Genomic DNA, 21,571 nt, shown 5'->3' on the forward strand with positions numbered 1-21,571 from the left:
CATAAATTTTAAAACAATCAAACATATGTTATTAGAGTGATGACTTCTCAGATCACTGCATCTGTGACCTCTTCATTGTCCTATTTCCCTCCTTAGGTGGGTCCTTGAGGCCACTTTGCTGCTAGGACGGAGACTGGTCTGAGAGCCAGAGGGAGGACGGAGGCACCCCGGGATGCGGTCGGTGGGCTCCAGTCTTCCCAGGCTCTCGATGGACCCCAAGCGTCCCCTTCCAGCGCTCAGGCGCTCAGGTGGGCTCTCTGGCACTGGAACAGCTGGGCCCAGGAGCCTCCAAACCCTTCTTTAATGAGTGACATCTCCCTCAGGAAACCCCAGAGGGTCAGGGTGCCCCCGGGTTCCTGCGCTCTCAGGGGAAAGCCAGAGCCCCCACAGTCCTCTGCGGCCCCGGCAGCGCCCACAGGGCTTCCCTCCACTCATGGATGAGGGGATGGGTGAGCTGGGAAGCAGCCTGGCCTGGAAGAAGCATCCAGTTTTATAACCTGGCATCCCCCCTCCTCTAGGCTATACAAGGGATAACTTGATCGATGAGGCCGTCCGGCTTCCAGCAAGTGGGAGAGCGACAGACCTCGTCCACTAAAGACGTCACGGGTTATCCCCATCTTCTTACGCCGCGTGCGTCGTTGCCAACAGCACGCATCCTATTTTCCAAGCTGACCTAAAAGTCATTTTTAAAATTGAATATTGGAGGTCTGGAGTAAACAGGAGAGTGGGTGGAGAAAGAGAAGATAGAAAGAGAGGTGCTGAAAACGGAGGCTGAGGGAGAACTGGGGAGTAACACAGTAACAGCGTGAGTGTGGATAATACAGGGAGGTTCAGGTCACAGAAAAGAGAGAAATCTAGAATTCCAGATTTTTCTAAGCAGGAATTTAACAAGGGCCCACTCTCTTTGCTTGTAAAGGGAAAACATTACTGTCTTTAAGAAGTCAGCTCTGGAGAGCACCACTGAAGTAGAATTCATGATCAAAAGCATCCTGCCAAACTTGCCCCTTGTCACATCACATGTAATGTGTCTGTTTTTTTTGTTTTTTTTTTTTAAGTATCAATTAAACAGACAGGAGAGGAAAAACTGGTTACCATGTTGCTCTTATAAGACTGGCAAAAAGTTTAAACAAGTGATTCCCTAATGCTGATGGGAATTTAAGGGAAAAGTATTCTGTCGTGTACAACTGGTGAGATGTAAAATTCAAATCCTTGTGGGGGATGCAAATGGAAGCGTCATTTAACATGAGAAATAGTCCTGCCTTTCAACCTAACAGCCCTGTCCTAGGAATCTAATCCGTGGAAACAAAAGTATCAAAGTATCTGAACAGGGTGGGAAGGGACAGACTGGGAGCTCGAGATTTGCAGATGCTGACAGGCATATATAAAATAGATAAACAAGTTCATACTGTATAGCACAGGGAAATATATTCAATATCTTATAGTAGCTCACAGTGAAAAAGAATGTGAAAAAGGATATATCTGTTTTCACGTATGACTGAAGCATTGTGCTGTGCACCAGGAACTGACACAACACTGTAAACTGACTATAACTCAATAAAAAAAAGTATCTGAATATATGCAACAAGGTTATTTATCACAGCTTTGTTCATAGTGCCAACAATATTTGGATGGTTGGATAAATCAAGGTATGTCCACACATGAAATATTATGCAGCTATTACAAAAAAGATTTAGAGCTAGAACAGGTAAAAACAGTTTCATGGGGTATTTTTGAGTGAGAAAACTGATAAACAGAGCAATTTATATAATATAACCCCATTTTTCTAAGGGCAAACAATAGGAAAAAAAATAGCCTATAAAATGTGTGTTTTATATGATATACAGGCATGGAGAAAAAGCAGAGAATGGCACATGCTAAGCTGTTAACACTGGTTAACTGAGCGGGGTGTGAGGTACAGACAGAGGACAGAGAGTAAAGGAAAAGGCTGCAATAAGAAACCTCAAAATGTTTACAGACTGACCCCCTTTCTATACAATCACATGTGTGTGTGCATAAAAAAAGGAAAAGAAAAGAAACAGAAGCATCTGGTTTCATCCACTGCCTTGAAGGGATGTCCATCGTGATACAACAAGCTGCCCAGCTCTGTCCGCCAGTGAGCCCCAGCTTTAAGGGGCAGCAGGTCCTCTGGAGGTCTTGTTACAGCAGACCACTGGGCCCCACCCCGGAGCTCCTGGTCCTGTGGGTCACCAGCGGGGCCTGAGAACCTGCATTTTTAGCAGCTGGGTGATGCTGCCGCTGGTCCCATACTGTGAGGAAGCTGGTTTTCCTCATGAGCCTGCATTTTTGGAAACCAACCAACCAACCAACAAAGTTTATAGAAATGAGGATACATGCTTATATGTTTGTATGGATAAGGAGGAAGTGTATGAGGATGCATACTAAGCTGTTTATATTAGTTAATTCAGGGAGCTGGGAGGGGAGATGGCCTAGGAGCTGGTGGTGGAGTAGCACCAGGTAGGTACGGGCGATGGTGATTAATTTCGCCTTTATATTAATCTCGGAGTATACTGTTTCACTTATGAAGGCATATTATTTTTGCAACTTGAAAACCATCAAAAGAAATCAGGTAGACAGATGGATGAGTGGATGGTTGAAAAATGTGGTTGGATCAATGGAAGAAAGACCGGATGAACAGATGGAAGGGCAGATGAATGGAAGGAAGGAGGAAGGGTGGGAAGGAAGGAGGGAGAGGAGAATGAATGAATGCAGATAAAGACCCACAAAACAGGCAGCCCCAGGCAGACCACGCACACTCCACTCCTCCCCTTGTAGCCTACCTCCTTTAGCTGGGCACTGTCTTTGGCGGTCTGAAAGTTCTGGCTGAGTTCATCCACTTGTTTTTCAAAGAGTGCACGGACTTCACTGAATCCTGAGCTCACTGGTCCCATGAGCTCCTCCAGGATGGACGCCAGGAATGGCTGCACACTCTCCACACAGCTTCTCTCTGCTGGCTGGGCCACCAACGCTGAGGCAGGAAACAGTCAGAAAACGGGGAGTTAGGGCAAAAGTGGACCCAGAGGCATCGGTCCAGGGGCCAGGGCTGGACGGTGCCCCACGGGGTCCTTTAGCACAGCCAAGGCAAGTGTGGACGGGTGAGCCGGACCAGCACAGTGAGTCCTGTGCTGGCCTCCACTGGGACCGAAAACCACCAGACGCTTTGAGATTGGCACAAAGAGAGTCTCTCCTCTCCCCTAGATTTCCTGTCCTGGGATGAAATGCCTTTTTCTGCTTGATCCCCTGTGAATACGCAATGCCTAATACAAAAAGAGAGAAAGGGAGAAAGGAAGGAAGGACAGAAGAAAGGAAGGAAGGAAGGAAGGAAGAAAGAAAAGAAATAAAGGAAGGAAGGAAGGAAAGGAAGGAAGGAAGAAAGAAAAAGAAAGAAAGGAAGGAAGGAAGGAAGGAAGGAAGGAAGGAAGGAAGGAAGGAAGAAAGAAAAAGAAAGAAAGAAAGAAAGAAAGAAAGAAAGAAAGAAAGAAAGAAAGAAAGAAAGAAAGAAAGAAAGAAAGAAAGAAAGAAAGAAAGAAAGAAAGGAGGGAAGAAAGAAAATGCTAATGGCCCATCTATTTACTATCAATCATCGTCATTATAAATGCATACAGTGTGTCTTCTAAAAACACAACTTACTCGGTTTTAACTCATTTCTCTAAGGGTGAATCAGTTGATATAACTCAATTTCCCTTCCCCCTCCTCAAGAGACTTTTTAAAAACTCAAGTACAGTCTTTTTGGGGGCAAATGGAAACAAATTCCAATCAGTTTGCTACCCTGCCTCCCATCCACACCCCTATTTTTTTTTAAAGACGCTATTTTTTCTGATAATCAAGGATGACGTGCTCCATGACAAAAACAGAGAGAGGATAGAAAACCATAAAGAGGGTTAGATGTAACTGTATTCTTACTTCCTGGAGGAAATACAGCTCTTTGATTTAGAAGAGGAAGAGCATAGTAAAGCTGTGAGTCAGTAAGTTTGGACAGGACATGGAAATCTGCATTTTTTTTTAAGTCCTAAGGTGATTCTCAGGACTGGCCAGGTTTGGAAGCAGCGATACAGTAAAGGCAGTCTGCGCCCACTTCGTGGATGGAAGGCCAGCTCTGCGCAGCCAGGGAAGTGACCCAGCCTTGTCATGGCATCACAGAACTGAGCAGGGAGGCATGAACTCACCCCATGTCCAGTCCTTCTTTTACAAAAGGCAGAAAGGGGGCCTGGAGATGTTAGATGACTTGACCAAGGTCACACCTTAATTTTCAGATCCAGAATTATTATTCATAAGTATTTCTTAATTTTTCTTGGCAAATAACTTGCTGATGGTGAGACAGATGGCTACATTCTCACTTCAATTTGCAGAAATATTTCACAGAGTTATGGAGGATCTGCCCACTAGTCTGAGACTCTGAGATGGCCAATGCTACTGGTATTATGAATAACTCATACATTTGGGGGATGGAAAATATTAACCAGGTCATAGAATTACCAGGGGAACAGAACACTTTCTATTGTATGGTTCAAATATGAAACAGTCTATGACTTCAAAAGATAACTTTCTTGATACCAAAATGCAAAATTTTTGCCAAAAGGATAAATGAAGTTTTTATCAATGAACTCTGAGAGAACTATTTGAAAAACATCTAATTGAAATTTCAGAATAATCATGAACATGGGTCATTAATATACAGTAAAGGCTTAGCAGCTGGCTGATGTCCCCCACGGGGTGGGGGCAGAGACAGGCACAGGGAGGGGTGATGGGAGGCCAAGCTCCTCTCTGCCCGACACCCCCCCCCCGTGCCTAGGTGCCAGTGTGTGCTCCAGCCCTCTCTCCGTGCCTTTATTCAGGGTTCCTTCCACCTGTGCCTTCCTACCTCCACCTCTGCTTATCAACATCCTACTCACCTCCTCAAGGCCAAGTTCAAATTTCACCCATCTGGGACAGCTTAGTGCCTGGAACCACCACACGGCTTCCTGAACTACGATCTGCTGGTGTTTCCTTAACGATCGGATAAATTTTACCTCCCACACAGGTGCGCCCTGCTGCTTCTCAGGGACGCAGAGCTGCTGCTGTTGAATCACGTCTTGTGCCGTACGTTCATTCAGTTGCGCAGAGTGATTCAGAGAGGACGCCAGGCCCGGGGGCTGGACTTGGCCTGACTGTCACATTCTAGCTTTGGAATCTCAGGAAAGTTACTTACTCTCTACCTCAATTTTCTTATCTGTAAAATGGAGATCCTAAGAGTCATCACTCCGAGGGTTATGCTGAGGATTAAATGAGTTCACTCTGTTCAAAGTGCGCAGGCCCGTGTGGGACCCTCTGGAAGTACTCGGTACCTGTCAGCTCCGGCCCAACCTGTCAGCATTATCATTCTTCCCAATCAGCTGACACTAACCCAGCATTCTCACTGCCGGGGCCCACAGGGTTTTTTGATGTTGAAATGGTTTCTGCTTGGGGACCATGGCGCTCTCTGTTCTTGCCTCTCTTGTGGAAGTCACCGTATTTTTCCTTCTGTTTCAGTGTCTTTTATCCTCTCCTGTTTGTAAAATTATGTCTTCTTCTTTGACTCTTCAGAGACCTTGTATTCAGCAGGAGCAGAATAAATGCTTATTGAATGAATCCGTGCTTGTGGAGCAGAACTTACACCAGTTGCTTCACTCCCAAGGGTCATATGGGAGGAAATAACGAGGTGACTACTTTAATACTCTCAAAGTTTCTTCAAAATCCAAAGCCTTCTAACATGCAGCTTGACGTGCACTGTCTTATTTTATTAAAGATGGAGAACCAGAGGCCTGGTAAAAAATTTGTTTCTGATATTCTGTTTTAAAAAGACTTGATCATGACTTCCTTTCAAGGCTTCCTTTAGGAAACAAAACCAAAAAAGTCCAGGGCAGAAAGTTTTTCCAGCTTATGTGAAATATACCGGAACCACAGAGACTCAGGCAAGAGAGAAAGACAGATTGGTTTAATTCAGGCCAGGAGAATGGCCACAGTTAGGCTCTGCTCAGCCCCAGAAAAGAGGTCTGTACTCGGGTACAGGAGTTGAGTGTTAGTAGTTTTAAGTTGCAGAAACACACTCAACCCTAGATCAGCTGTGCTAATAGAGGAATAAGAGACCTGGATCATAGGAAACAGAAAACAGTCCGAAGTTAGTTCATATCTGGCTCAAATAAACAACAGATTCAGACACGCACAACTTTGCTCCAGGTGAGCCTCGCCAGTCTCCTCTCAGGAGGGCCTGTTAGAAGAGCCTGGAGCAAGCCGGGCTGCAGCTCGAACAGGGCCTGGGGCGCAGAGGCGAATCCACCAAGCCGAGAGCCTCAGCAGAGGCTAAGTCTCTTGAGCACAGGCGTGGACTCTTCCCGCTTCACCGCGAGAGCTCCGTCGTCTTGCTCAGAAAGCGCTGAGCGAGTATTTTTTTTAAATGAATGAGTGAGTGAGAAGTTTGAAGACTGGCTATGTGAGAAGACTGCTGATACGCGACCCCAGATGGGCCGGCCTGCTCTCCCCCTGAAATGACATTCAGTGCGGTGTGCTTTGGGGCTGCAGGGGTGCCCAACCGCAGAATTCTATCCTGTAGAACCCTCAGAAGCCATCTAAGGCCCCTGTGAGGAGACGGGCAGACTGTCTTCCGTCCAGGGCCACCGTGTGAACATTTAAGGCTTTGAGGTCTGTAAGGTGTCAGTTCCAACGACTCAGCTGTGACCTTGTGGCATGAAAGCGGCCACAGACAAGACAGATGAATGGGCATAGATGTGTTCCAATAAGATTCTATTGACAGAAACGGATGGCAGGCCAGATTGGGCCCCCAGGGCCACAGTTTGCGGACCCCAATCTCACAGGCCCTCGTGATTTAGGAGGAGGACACTGACGTCGAGGGACCGCCCTGTGTGACCAGCTGTAAGAGCTGGGACCACAGACAGTCACTGACTCATACGATGGTTCTCCCTCGGATTTTTTAAGGTTCAAAGCAATCTGCATTCAGTAGAAACCATACTTCAGACTCTGAATGCTGATCTCCTTCTGGGCTCGTGACGAGCAGTACGAAGCTCCCTCGTGATGCTGGACAGGGCAGCATCAGGACGGTGGCAGCCGATATACTGGCAACCGTCCTACACCTGCACGGCCATTCCAACTTCCCCTCTCAGTACAGTGTTCAATCAGTCCCACGAGATATTCCACACTTTATTATAAAACAGACTCGGTGTTGGGTGCTTTTCCTCAACTGCGGGCTAACAGAAGTGTTCTGAGCACATCTCACCATGCTGAGCCATGATACTCGGTAGGTTAGGCGTATGAAATGCATCTTCGACTTACAACGGGTTTATTGGGACGTCACCTTGTGTGTCAAGGAAGACCTGTAGGATCCAGATTTATTGACTCTACGCCAAAAGTGTTTTGTTTTTCTTGTTAAACGAAAATCTGCTAGCCCACGGATTCAGATATTCATCGTGCGTCTGCATGCAGCAGGCGTGGTACCAGGCCCTGGGAACCCTGAGTGAGCCAGGGCGGCCTGGCCCTCCCCTTAGGGAGCTTGCAGCAGGGGCAGGAGCGCGACAGTCTGGTGTAACAAGCACTACAGCGGGAGAGATGCAGGGCCCAGGCACACCCACGGCACAGGAGCGGCTCGTCACTGCAGTTTCCGTGGGCAGGCCTGGGCCCCTGAAAGCAGCCCCAGCTCGCTCCTGTTACGGCGGTGGTCACCTCCTCCCGAGCCCCTCAGTTTAGGTCTCCTCTAAAACCATCCATCCCAGCTCTGCGGGACAGCCCCAAACGCACAGCTCATTTAGTTCGTAGGAGCCTGGACTGTCTCCACTGACCTTTGATCTTTCCAGTTAAGAAGTTCTTTGAGTTCACAATCTGATCCATGTCTGAGCGGATGGTTCCTTCCAGGCCCTTGGCCAGAGCCCTGCATTCCTCCTTCAAGGCACTGAATCCCTCTGAAACTTGATGCCGAACCAGGGTGTAGGCCTCTTCCAGGAGCTGCGACAGAAAACACATAAATCGGGGCTCTGCCGTGCGTCAGCGCCCCACGGCGTCAAGCAGAGGGGGAAGGATTAATCACTGCCCATCACAACATAAACAAAACCGCGCGCACATTGCTCGTTTTTCTTTCGCAGTTAGAGTCTGTTTGGATTAGTCCTCACGTGAGTGACACCGAGCAGACTGGGCCTTTCCCCACGCAGGGAAGGAATTATGTATTAAAAAAAACCCTAAAAAGGGAAGGGAAGGGAACGTCCGTTTGGCGCAGCACAGCTGCAGAGCAAAACCATCGCTTACGCCGAACCAGGCCCTCTTCCTGTCGTTTCTCTTCCCCTTCATTTTGGGCAGGAGGTCTGTCTGAAGAGTCGGCAGGAGCTCCTCCATCACCAGGTTACTCAGGATCTGTCGAGAGGAAGAGGCCCCAGAGCTGGTTCAGCTGGTGACAACTAAATCTGAGCGCTGGGGCAACTGAAGGTGTCCTGACCGGCCCTCCCAGTCCTGGCTACGTAAGCCCATGCTGGGCACACGGAATCTGTCAGGTTCACAGCTCGGCTCTGGTCTGAGGCCACAGACATCTCAAGGAAGACAATGTTGGAAGGGAAATATATACAAGATCTTGTGGTGGCTCACAGCGAAAAAAAATGTGACAAGGAATATATGTATGTTCATGTATAGCTGAAAAATTGTGCTCTACACTGGAATTTGACACAACATTGCAAAATGACTATAACTCAATAAAAACGTGTTTAAAAAAACATTAAAAAAATTCTTAAGCACCTGCAAGAAACAGTCACATCTGCAGACATTTTCCCATCGGAAAGGACCGATTCCTCAGATTCAAACTCCTCATATTCATTTCTTTTTCTTTTTTTCTTTGCCCTAACCCTAACCCTAACAAACTTCTCATATTCAAACTGCAGACTCTAGTGCACTTAGGATAAGAGGGGAACTTCAGTTACGGCGAAGGGCACCCTTAGCAGAATTGTGAAGGGGGTCAGCCTAGGTTTTGGTGGCTCGAGTCCTTGCCTGTGTCCCCCGAGACCAGTTCTCCTCAAGCCTTCTTGGGATCTCAGTATCTTCATGCTCTTTTTTCCCACTGCACCCTGAATCCCCACCTCTAGCTTCTTTAAAGTTTAGGGGGAGCAAAAAAGGAGTAACAAACACTTTGGAGCAACTGGCTATTTGTGGAATGAGCAGAATATGGGAGGGGACTGTCAATTTTCAGAGTGTCTTTAAAAAAAATTGTTCCCAGAATTTTTCTTGGCTCAATGAAAATATTTCTTTTGAATCTGAGCAGTCATCTCTCCGGCCACGCACAAGGCTCCACGTAGCCCTGGCCCTTCGTCTTCACACCCGCCGCCCTAGCTGGGGCAGCGCTGGTGTTTGGATTCACTTTTACCATGAGCCTTGGGGCTCACAGCTCAGCTTTCAACATCAGGCTCCAGCCCAAGATTTATAACAGAACAAGAGTTATTTGGGGGAATGGAGACAGGCAGAGAAGTAGAGAACCACTGGACATCTGTTCAACGGGAACAAGAGTTATTTGGGGGAATGGAGACAGGCAGAGAAGTAGAGAACCACTGGACATCTGTTCAACGAATTTAAAATAATATTTGTCCAAAGTAATTGACTTTCTCATAAAAGCTCATAAGCTTTGGGAATTAAGACAGGCTTTTCTCTGAGGTCATCGGTCAGCCTCATGCTAGTGGGAGCACTCACGAGCTCACTAGATTTTGCCTTTCACCAGGGCTCTGTTTACAGCGGGATGTGGGCTCCAACTGACCTGGGCAGGAACGCCCTCAGGGTGGAGGTGGGCCAGTCCCCCAGTCCCCCCTGGGCCTGGGGGTCCCTAGGAGAGGAGGCTTCGAGGGTCAGCGCATGAATGGGGCTCCTGTCATTTGCAACGTGGAACTTGGGTGTGACAAAGACTATAGTGGGGTAGGATTTCCACCAGGCTCAGTCATTCATCGGTGGGGGCGTTTTTACCTTTCTTAATCCTTCTCTGGGGGCCCCTCGAGAGGTGAACCAGCATTTTTGAGGAGTCTAAGAGGAAGTTGACATGTGCAAACTCCATAGAAATCAACAAGTCCAAAAATTAGAGTCAAGCACGTGATCAATAATTCATGAACCCCCAGCTGGCCCAGTGGGGTAAGTTCTTGTTTGGAACATGTCTGCCCAGGGGTGACGACAGTGTGGCAAGGTGAGAGGGAGCCGAGAGCCTGAGGACACTGAAGCCAGGACTTAAAATCTATGGGAAATATTATCTTTGTTGAAAAGTATTAAACTCAGGAATCCTAACAATTGTCTGAATTCATCCTTTTGCAGAGACTGGTTTGCCTCTGAGCCTGAGCAAGGAAGGGACTTGAAGGCTGAAAGCGTTCTACAGTCCAAAGGGAAAGAGAGCTCCACTTGGGTGGGCCTGTAGACTTCTGTCTTTCCCATACGACGTTCCAAGAAATGTGGTTCGATTTTATAACGTAGGAGCTGGAAAAGGAAACATGTCTGGGAAAAAAAAGGAGGGGGAGGGGAGTGGGTTGCAAGGGGGGCTGTGATTAGACAAGAGCCCCAGGGGCAGGCAGGGCCTGAGGGCCCCAGTGGCTCGGCTTCTTCCTGGGACCCCCAGCCCCGGCCCACCTGGCCAAGCGCTGCTCCTCAGCAGCCCGGGGCCTGCTCCGGGCTCCCCGCCGCCATCGGCTGTCCCGAGCAGGGTCCAGGGCACTCGGGCTGTTCTACAGAAAGTAGCTAATCTACTGTAAAGTAACATACGAATGAAGAGGCCCCCCCAACCTTCTCTCCCCAGGCTAGGATTCCACTGAATCTTACCATCAGGGACCTAAAAATATCACCTGTGCTTTGAAAAAGGGGTGTGTGTGTGTAAATGTAACTGCTGGGATTTAACTGGGAGATGAAACATCCCACTGCACATGTGAGAAACCCAACGTGCCATTCGGTTGATCAAGGCCAGCAAACCCCGGCTCACCCCCTGAAGGCCGCAGCCCGGGTGGCCTTCCAGATACTGCGGCCGTGAGGAAGGCGAGGCCGGGGGGGCCACCCCCTTGGCCTGACCGGGCTGTTGGCCTCGTGCCCTTTGTGTTACAGAGCAGCCGTGGGTGAAAGAATCCATTTAAAGGGGACACCTCAAGGTCATTAGCAAAGGACTACCCTGGAACATATGAACAAAGCCTAAAGATGTAAATGGTTTTCTGGTCTTGAAACCATCCTGATCTGTGGGAACTATGAGCTATTCTTTTGGCCTGTCTGGTTAATTTAAAGGCAAAAAATATATATATATACCACATAACTTATATTTACATGTCACAAAATTCTTTCCCTTATGACTTCATTTGATACATTTTTATTGACAAGCAAAAATACATTGACGCTTTTTACTGGTGTACAAATATTTTCACCTTAAGAATCTGTCAGGCAAGTTATTCTAAGATACTTGCTTTGCCTGGACACTTGCCTAAAATAGCCATCACCACCAGGGCAAGTCATTCTTGCTGTGTGAGTCATTACTGTGAAGATAATCACATAACAATGCTGAAAATCTTCTGAACACAGCCCCCTAGGGTAGGGGGTTAGGGCAATGTTGTGAGTAAGCTCTCAGCAGACATAAAAAAATGCAAATAAACTCAGTGCTTTAAACAAAAGATGTCATATTCTCAAACTCAGCTATGCCGTGCCATTTTCTTTAGCTATGCGGCAGCTTCCTGACCGCTTTTTCTGTGTGAGTCCCAGGACAGACGCTGCTTCTGCCCCGTATGTAAGTGGTCATGACGAAGCTGGCTCCTCCCAGGCCCCGCACGGGCCAGTCTTGGAAAGCATTTCCTTTCACCAGCTTCTCTAGGGATCACCTGACATGGCTCAAAATGCATTTCTGTCACAGACTGGCTTTGTGACTTTGGACCAGCCTCTCTGAATGTCCTTTCTCTCACCTGGACAAATAATCGTGAAATGCCCTTCCAGTGCTCACAAAGACACTCAGATTCCTGGGGGAGCGAAACTTTTTATTAGGTGCCTTGATAACTTCAGCTTTTATTCATTTCTTCTCTGGTTTTTGTTCTGCCTTGTTTTCCCACTTAAGGTATTTTTTTATACCGCAAAATTAGCACCTTCCTACGACTGCTTCGTGCTAACGTTTTGCGATATCCAGATACGTACAGAACCACGCCTGTACCCACACATGCTTCGAAGGCTGCCTTGTTCTCCGGATGTTTCTAGGTATGACTCGCCCCCCCCGCGATGCCAAGGGATGAGCGACTGCACCCTCTTGCACCTTACAGCGCTTCGCACACAGCAGCCCCAAGCAAAGAGCAGAAGGTCAGCGGAAGAAAACTAAGTCAATGCTCAACTCACAGAAAGGACTCACTAAGCACCTGCTTCCAAGGGCGTCGTGAAGGAATGTGAGCTGGTGTGAGATTTCAAATGGGAGGAAAAGGAGCAAAGTACATGTCCAACTTGGGACAGCCACACGGTTGATGCTGACCTTTCACTGGACCAGGAGTCAGAAGCCATCGTTTCTTGGCCATTTATCCACTTGGTGCATGACCCTGGGACAATCAGCTGCTTAGGGCAGAGACCACTCTGCCGTGCCCATCTCAGGGTCACTAGCACCCAGCATGGTGCCTGGCATAGAGTGGCTCAATAAATGATTGTTGAATGAATAAAACTGGGCAAGTCACTTAATTGCTATATGTCTCCCTCAGTTTTCTCATCTATAAAGTAGAGATGAGAACTGCTCCACCCATCTCATGAGGCTGTGGAACAGACAGAGTTTGGACTTGAACATAAAAAGTATCACAGAGACATTTTACCACTGGTATATCCATTAAATATGGTTGTTTCTCTGACAGGCCACTCAGTGGCAAATGGTTCGGCCTCCCCTATGCTTTCATTTTGCTTTGTGGCCTAAGTACAGTTAGGCTTTAATCCTCTCTGATTTATAAGTGGATGTGTTTCCTCCAAATAGCAGAAACAAAGAATTGGTTAAAGTTCTTGAGTTAAGTTTCAGGATGGGAAATAAATGAGTTTAGAATCCACCAAGAAAAGGGGAGGAGGAGGAGAGGGACGAGGAGGGGTCAGGGGAAGGGAGGGGGACAGGGAGAGTGAGGGGAGAGGGGAGGGGAGGGGAAAGGAAAAAGAGGGAGAGGAGGAGGGCATGGGGGGGGAGGAAGAGGAGAAGATGCTGAGTCATATGGCAGAACAATAAAGAAAATGTTTTCGGCTTTAGGTGTTTAATGACCATACAAAAGCAAGACGCCATCTGGCACCTTCCAAATATTGTTTCCTTAAAAACAAAATTTCACTGACCCCAGAAAGAGGTATTCTAGGATATGAGGGGAAAATCAAAGAAGAACACTCTTGGACCCTGTGTGCCTCTAATTAAATAATGCCCACACCCAGCCTCCTCCTCCTGACTGCATCAGCCGGGTGATGGGTGTCCTCACAGAGGACGGGTCACATCGTGCAACACAGTTCCCTTGGAGATTTGTAACAACGTGCCCGGTACAAGCCAACCAAGACACTTAGCCCATGACCTGCACCTCATCAGGATCATGGAAAACTATACGGAACCACAGGGGACAGAGCACTAGAAAAGGTACGTGAAACACGCAGAAGACTTTCTAACGCTTTTAATATGTGTCCTTCAATTAGGTCATTTATAAACCATTCCATAGATAAAGACAACTATGTGCCAAATACTCTTCCAACAACATCTCATTCAATTCTCACAGCCCGGCAAGGCAAACATCATTCTTAATTTTTTCAGACGGAGTACCAGGAGTACCACTAGGGGACTAAAAGAGGTTAAGGATCCTGGCAGGGTCTAGCCCAAGTCTGCTGACCTAAAGCCTCACCACGCCCTTTGCACCATGCCTCGCTGCTCACATTTGCTTCCAGGCTGGAAGCATGAGGTCATCGGAGAGAATAATGCTTTTTCCAGAAAGAAAAAAAAAAGAAAAAATAGAAGTAGCTTTTCCACTGTGGTTGCAGTGTTTGGGGCTGCCCTGTTTAGTTCCTGGTCTGGAGGTCTCTGCAGAGGCTGCCCAGTAGCTTACTGACCAAACACTTCTAGGCAAGGAGAGAAATGGCCTTTGGAACCAAATCTTCCATTCTTGCAACTTTTTTTAAAATTGTTTTCTATGACCCTGACCTCCTGCCACTCAGAAAAGGATCCAAAATTCTGAGCCCCATGTTACCTGGATTTCATCTCCAGTGATCATTTCACACGAGCCATAGTGTCCCTTCTCCTGTCGGAAGAATTGCACAGCTTCCAAAAAGGCCTGGGCTTCAAACGTTGTCTGCTTCGTGTAATCTAAAAGGAAGAGGCAAGCACATTTAGCAAAGAAACAATACTTGATCTTACATTTTCCCGTGGTTCTTCAAGTGTAGTGGCTCAGAGACCTAGCGTTACCTGAATGTTACAAGGGGTGGGATTGCGAGACGCAGACAAGGTAAACAAGAACTGAATTCAAAGTCCATTTGCAGGTGTGCATCACATTACTTGCTACTAAACCAGCTGACGATTTCTGTCAGTTGCTGGACATACTGGTTAGGACCTGAGCGAATCTTTCCCTCTTCCTCTCTCTTGTAAATGCTTCCTTCAGGCATCAGGCACTCTGTGGCTTTATGCCACCAACCATAACACCTCACTGGGGCCGACCGTTCCTTAACAGAGCTTCACGTACCCAAGGAATCTCTCCCAGTTTCTCAAACAAAACTCCAAGTTTTCTGTGACCTGATAGCAACTTGCTGTCCAAAGGACATCAATATAATACACTGATTTATGCAAATGAAGGATGATACTTGCTAACACTTACATAGCAAGATGCTGTTCTTCTAAGCATGTCACAGATTTCACTGAAACCTCACAAAATCCTCTCAGGTGCGTGTTACTGTCACCTGCAGTTTCTAGGTGAGGAGACTGAAAGTGCAGAAAGCGGACTTAGTTGCCTAAGGTCACACAGCTAGTCGGGGCGGGCACGCAGGGCGCCTGCCCCTAAGGGCTGTACGGTATTACCTCACGTACGAGGTTTTGCGTTTGCCTTTCTGATACATTTAAAAGGTGTTCTATCTGAGAAATAATACCCTACCACGAAGGGGTGGATATCTAATGGTAGACTTTACGTGTGCCGAACAGCTTTCCCAGAATTCCGCAGATCACACCAGGCATGCGAATAGCTTCACTTCTGCTGTGGACTGAATGCCTGTGTCTCCTAAAATTCATATGCAGAACCCCAGTCTCCAGCGTGATGGTATTTGGAGATGGAGGCTTTGGGAGGTCGCAAAGGCAGAGCCCTCATGTCGGAGTTAGAGCCCATGTAAGAAAACTGTCTCTCTGTCTCTCCCTCTCTCTCTGTCTCTCTGTCTCTCTCTCTCTGTCGCTCTGTCTCTCTCTGTCTCTCTCCAGACTCAGGCTCTGCCCCCGCCTTGATCCCGGACTTCCAAGACGCTGGTGTGTGTTAGAGCAGTCCAAACTGAGCAGCAGGACTTTCAACACATAAGACTCGCTCATGGAGGACACAGTGATAACTGAATTACAGAAATCTTAGCAGGGAAGTGAATTCTAGAAGTAATCTAATCTAACAATAAGGAGATCAAATCTTAGAAAGGGGGAATAAAGTGGGTAAAGGGACGTGACTGAAAGGGCAGAGCCTTCTGCCTCCGGCTCTCCCCCGACAGGACCCGGAGCTCTCCTGCCAACAGCACACGGTCTGCATCAGCAGGGCAATGCCAGATCGGCCCGCTGAAGGCAGATGGTTCACTGGGGGGACCTTCAGGGCTTTAGCCAGTGGGATTGCTCAGTCAGGGACGGAAAGGTTGATATGAGGACTGGGCAGAACCAAAAGAGGGTCAGTCTGCTCCCAAAAGTGACAATCAGCTAATAGATCGCACATGACTCTTGTGAGATTGGCTTACGGGGTCATAAGGCCCAGAACTCGAAGGAGAAAGCACAACTCCAGGCACCGCCTCCATAGATTCAAGCAGAATTCTTCACGGTGGGGGAACCAGGAAGCCAGAAGCTCCACCTTCAAAACTGTGGGACAGCAACTGACATTCCTAAAGTCAGTGTGAAGCTTTGGTTAAAATCTAAACCAGAAAAAGGGCATGCCAAGAATCCGGTTTTTAAATTGAAGCATTTTCTTCCTTGTTATTTTTTTCTGGTTTGGCAATTGGCTTAGAGTTTCATCTTAGAGGTTCGGAAAACACAAATTAAGGTCTTGGTGTAACATTGACAAGCAGGGGGCCGCGATATGGGTTCAGCCCACTGGGAAGAAATACACCAACAGGGACGGAAGCTGTAATTATGACACTGAGACTCAAAACTGACTCATGTGCTCTTATTTTTAACAGCTGTTTTCATTTCCAAACTCAGGAAACAAAGAGATGGAAGAAAATGCGGTGCATTGATGGAGTGAGCGTTGCCAGGCCTGTGAGCCTGGGAGCGAGGTTTTAAGTTCTTCACGTCCCTACATGGAGGATAGATTTAGTTATTTCTCCCCCAGCTGACCTCAGTAACTAGTGTTTCAGGAGGTACCTGAAATCCTGTCCTTGCCATCTATATCCATGTCAAAGCCAACGATGACACTCCCACTGAGGTTGCTTTTTCAAAGATCTTTGGAAAAAATAACTGAAGAAATGGGATTTGAGGGCAATGATGTGGGAGTTAGAGAGATGTCAAAGAAGAAATAGAAGAGCTAGAAGGTAGTAATGGTGCGGGATGAGGCATCTTAATACAGGCAGAGAAGAAATGTGGTAGTAATCCAATAAAGGGGCATGAAGGAAATTGCAGTCACTGGACATAGCAGTGAAGTTTAAAAGAATGAGGGCAAGGATCTGAACTCTGGACTCTCCCATTAAGACAGACTTAAACTGGATTTTAACTAACTCCTTTTCCATAAGGGAAAAAGGATCTAATCACTGATTCATCATTACATTTTCAGCTTATAAACTGATTAATTTATATAAAACTTTTAGACCAGTATCTGCCACATACTAAGTTGCTTTACGGATATTGGTTCTCATAATTGTAAACAAAGTTCAACGGTAACTGCCAGGTCATTAAGGAAATAAAGAACAAAGGCTTGCTTTGTGAAAGACAGAACTGCATCGCCATGGTAATGTGAGCTTCATTTCTTCTAAGCTGTTTGCAGAGGTACTGCTGACCTCAGCCAGATTGTACAGGTGTTTGAGAGAAACCAGATTATCAGCTCTTTAATCGACTTCCTGCCACAGATCCCAGGGGAACAAGTTCCAGGATCACAATCAGCCACTTGCTCTCCTGCCAACGAGAAGTTGAGAGTCAGTTCAATGGCCCCCAGAATCAACAATGGTTTTTGATCTTTAAGCCTTCTTCCTGCCAGCTGACTTAGAAAAATGGCAGGCATCAGTTCAAACTCTATGCTCCCAACATGCCACAGTTATGAGGATGCTCAAGGAGGCAGATGTGCTGCGGAGAACTTAGGCTTCATTAAAGCCAGCTCCTTTGCTTTATGGATGAGGAAACTGGAACACGAAATAATTAATTTCATGGTTGAAGGTCACACAGCTGGTCAGAACCAGAGCCAAGAGTTGAAAAAGTGGCTCCGGCATGTCATAAGGAGGCTTGGCCCTCGTGCTTACTTAAATCATAGACTATGGGTGTTCGAAGTGATCTCAGAAGTCACCCACCCCAAGCTTGCTCAGTGCTGGGAGCCTTCAGAATCCCAGACAGACACTCGTCCAGCCTTAGCTTGAATATTTCCAGTGACAGGAAGCTCACAGCTTAATGAAATAGTCTTTTTTGTCACTGAACTGCTGTAATTATTTGAAAATTTCCCCTTGTGTTGAGCCAAAATCTGTTTTCATGAACTCTTGCTCACTAATCCTGCCCCTGCCTTGCAGAGTAAAATGGACAAAGAAGAATAAAATTACTCTTCTTCCACATGGTAACTCTAAAAAACAACCACAATCATTATTTTAACAATAACTATTATTGTTATTTTCCTGCAATCATTCTTTAAACAATATAGTTTTTGGATCTTTTAAACGTGACCCTCCCTTTTCCTTTTTTCCCTTAGACAATTCCAACCTGTCAACATCTTCCTTAAATTTGGACCCTATACTGAACATAATACAAGAGGTATTGCCTAACTAGTGCAAATTATGTAAGTAGAAAGATGACTTTCTTTTTTCTGGTCCTTAACCTCTTTTTTTTTTTTTTTAATTGAGGTATAGTCAGTTTACAATGCTGTGTCAATTTCCAGCGTAGAGCACAATTTTTCAGTTATACATGAACATACTTACATTCATTGTTGCATTCCTTTTCGCTGTGAGCTACCACAAGATCTTGTATATATTTCCCTGTGCTGTACAGTATAATCTTGTTTATCTATTCTATATATGCTTGTCAGTATCTACAAATTTCGAACTCCCAGTCTGTCCCTTCCCACCTCCTCCCCTCTGGCAACCACAAGTTTGTAGTCTATGTCTGTGAGTCTGTTTCTGTTCTGTATTTATGTTCATTTTTTTAAATTCCACATATGAGCCTCTTTTTTTAATACAACAACATCATATTGTTGGCTCATACCTTTTCTGTAGTCCAGTAAAACCCCTATACCTTTTTCATATAAGACCCTTGTTAATCTAAGCCTTTTCTAACGGATACTTCTGCTTTTGATTTTGAAGTGCAGGTTTTAACATTGCCTTTATTAAATTACAACTTACCACAATCAGTTCTGTGCCCCAGAGCCTGCCAAAGCCATTACAAAACTGTAACTCTGTCCCCAGACTCCCTTTTACCTCGGCATTGTCCAAAAATCGGGTGGGCTTGCCTTCTGTATTTCTATCCAACTCACTGATAAAACATTCATCAGATCAGGGCTGAGGACAGAGCCCTGAGAAACCGTAAACATTTCAGGAGACGTGTGGGAGACACATCTTGGCCATTCACTCAACAGCCACATCATCAGGACCGAGATAGATCTATTTTCCATGGTCTCTCCTAGTTCTCATCTGTGCAGCTGCATGGAAAACTCGTATTTGGGAGACGTGATTAAGGATTTTGCGAGAGAAGGAAAGTTTCTCTAGACCCCTTGGGGACAGTTATTCAGGGAGCCAGCCAAAGAGAAACTGCTTTTGTTTTTCCCCACTTGCACGGATTTACGGCACGCCTGAGTCAGCTGAAAGGCTCAAGCACCAAGGCCTATGTAGTCATCCTGGGCTCTGCCTCTGGCTGCCGTGCTGGGACTCCCTGACTCAGGCTGGGTTTGGAAGCTGCCTTGTTATTTCATTTTATTGGTAAGCAGTGCCAAGCCATGCTAGCTGATCTGCCTGGTGACCTGTCAAGGTTATGTAACAGTATGACTCACGACACTGCTATGGGGTTCATCTCACTAACGTGTACGTCAGAACTGTCTTCAGCGTCAGGTCGTCCCTCGGCTTTTCTAGGAGAGCTGCAGCAAGGTGGCTTGCCCTAGCTTCTCCAGAACAGCGAAGGGGCACAGGGGAACAGAACCGACATTCGCTGAATACGATCATGGAGTAGAAACCACGTGAGATGTTCACGTGATCTCAATGTAATCCATCCGACAGTCCCATTAGGCAGGTATCACATTCGCACTTTAAGACTGACAAACTGTTTCAGGAAGGTTCACTAACCTGTTTAAGCTAGTCTCTGGTCAGGCCAGTCCCGTTCGCTCCCTGTTATAACACTCTAGGTTTGGTTTTTTTTTCACTTTTTATTTTGAGATAATTGTAGATTCATATTTTTATAAGAAATAACTTATTCCTTATAAAACTTAGAGCTTATCTGCTATATCCCGAGATAGCCAACACGTCCTCGCCCAGTTCTCCCTGATGGGCGTGTTTTGCAAAAGCGGCGCCACAGGGTCACCGGCAGGAAACTAACACTAACGCAGCCCGGCCGCCTGATCAGATGTCATCAGTTTCACAGGCTCAGACACGTGCGTGTGTCTGTGCATGTGTGCTGTGGCTTAGCTTTAAAATGACTTTAAATTTCATTTCCTCCTCAAAGTTTAGAATCATGTAATTCTAGACATTTAGCCCAAAGCACTCATTTAATCAGTGAGCAGATTGAGGGCCAAACAGACTGCGACATGACATTATTAAAAACAAAACAAAGAAACCTCCCTCATTGGAATTAAAAATGAATGCTGCACAGCACAGGGAACTATATTCACTATCTTGTAGTAACCTATAATGAAAAAGAATATGAAAACGAATATATGTATGTTTACGTATGACCGAACTATTATGCTGCACACCAGAAATTGACACAACATTGTAAACTGACTATACTTCAGTAATAATAATAATAATAAAATATACATATATATAAACATTGTAAACTCACTATACCTCAATAAAAAATAAATTAAAAAAAAAAACCCTTAGAATGTCCTGCCTGAAAAAAAAAAATAACGTCAGTGGCTGGGCACAGCTCAGTGGTCAAGGGCATGCTTAGCACGTATGAGGTCCTGGGTTCAATCCCCAGTACCTCCACACACACACACAAAAAGATATGTTTCAAATAAATATTAAAAAAATGAATGATGTCTGTTCAAATGAAATGGTAGTAGTTTTTTACTAAAAATCTTATTTATGCATGACCAACATTAGCAAATATTCATTGCCAAATTAAATAATAACTCTATGACAACTAGCCCCAGGATCACCTAAGAGTCTCTAAGTCACATTTTATAAGACGCTAGCCTAAAATACTCATGTGCTGGCAAAATCCTATCTGGGTTAGTGAGCACAGCCCCACCAGGAAGAGAAGAGGACTAAACGAAGGAAGAACACGCACCTCATGGAGCTCCAGGGACTCAAGGATGAATTACAACGGCGTTGCCCCAGGTGCAAAATCAAAGACACAAGGGCTTACTCTGAGGACATAAAAGTCTTCTTAAATAAATGGAAGAAAAGTGTTTCCATTATTTTGATATTTTGATTTGTTTTAACCACAGAGAAAAACTCTGCTAGCCTCATCCAGCTAAAAGCAATGGTCTCACGAATTCTTGACTCGTCAATAAATATCAAAAGGCTGTTTGTCAACAGAGAAAAGGAAGTGCTGATTACTAGCACACGTGAGGACAAACTACCCTCTTTTCCTTTAGCTAGACTTAGTAGACTGGCAGAGCAGCTCCCACTGACTTTGGAGACGTCCTGTATCTAGATCTTAGCAAGGCAAATACTAGAGTCTTGTATGATTTGATTGATACACTGAAGAAATTTAGATTGGTTGATAATGCAAATAAACATAATCAAATAGTTAAACAACCTAAATGATGGGTGCTGGTTAAAAGAACTGATATTACTAATATCCTGGAGGAAAGCATTTTCAACTTGGAAAAGGCAATTATCAACAGATAGATAGGTAGGTAGGTAGGTAGGTAGGTAGGTAGGTAGATGATTAGAGAGAGAGAGACAGAGAGAGAGAGAACCCCAGGGTCTCCCTTAACTGTGAGCTCAGCAGAGGTCAGCGGTGTGATACAGCTGTACACAAAGCAGGTGAGACTGAACCACAGGAATGTGAAAAACACTAAGGACAAGGGAGACCACAGATGGGTTCTCAGAT

At 45.9% G+C, this 21,571-nt stretch overlaps 1 protein-coding gene across 1 annotated transcript in view; it reads right to left on the bottom strand.

Annotated features, from left to right (window-relative positions):
- The window catches only part of NIBAN1 (niban apoptosis regulator 1), a 143,292-nt gene that overhangs the window by 12,146 nt on the left and 109,575 nt on the right, over positions 1-21,571 (bottom strand). The window contains exons 6-9 of the mRNA XM_074349949.1: positions 14,193-14,308; positions 8,287-8,391; positions 7,827-7,989; positions 2,799-2,986 (exon numbers count right to left, since the gene is read on the bottom strand). Of these exons, the coding sequence (XP_074206050.1) occupies positions 2,799-2,986; positions 7,827-7,989; positions 8,287-8,391; positions 14,193-14,308 (572 nt within the window). The remainder of the gene's footprint in view (positions 1-2,798; positions 2,987-7,826; positions 7,990-8,286; positions 8,392-14,192; positions 14,309-21,571) is intronic.

Source organism: Camelus bactrianus, chromosome 21 (genome assembly GCF_048773025.1).
Source record: "Camelus bactrianus isolate YW-2024 breed Bactrian camel chromosome 21, ASM4877302v1, whole genome shotgun sequence".
Taxonomy (NCBI): Eukaryota; Metazoa; Chordata; class Mammalia; order Artiodactyla; family Camelidae; genus Camelus; species Camelus bactrianus.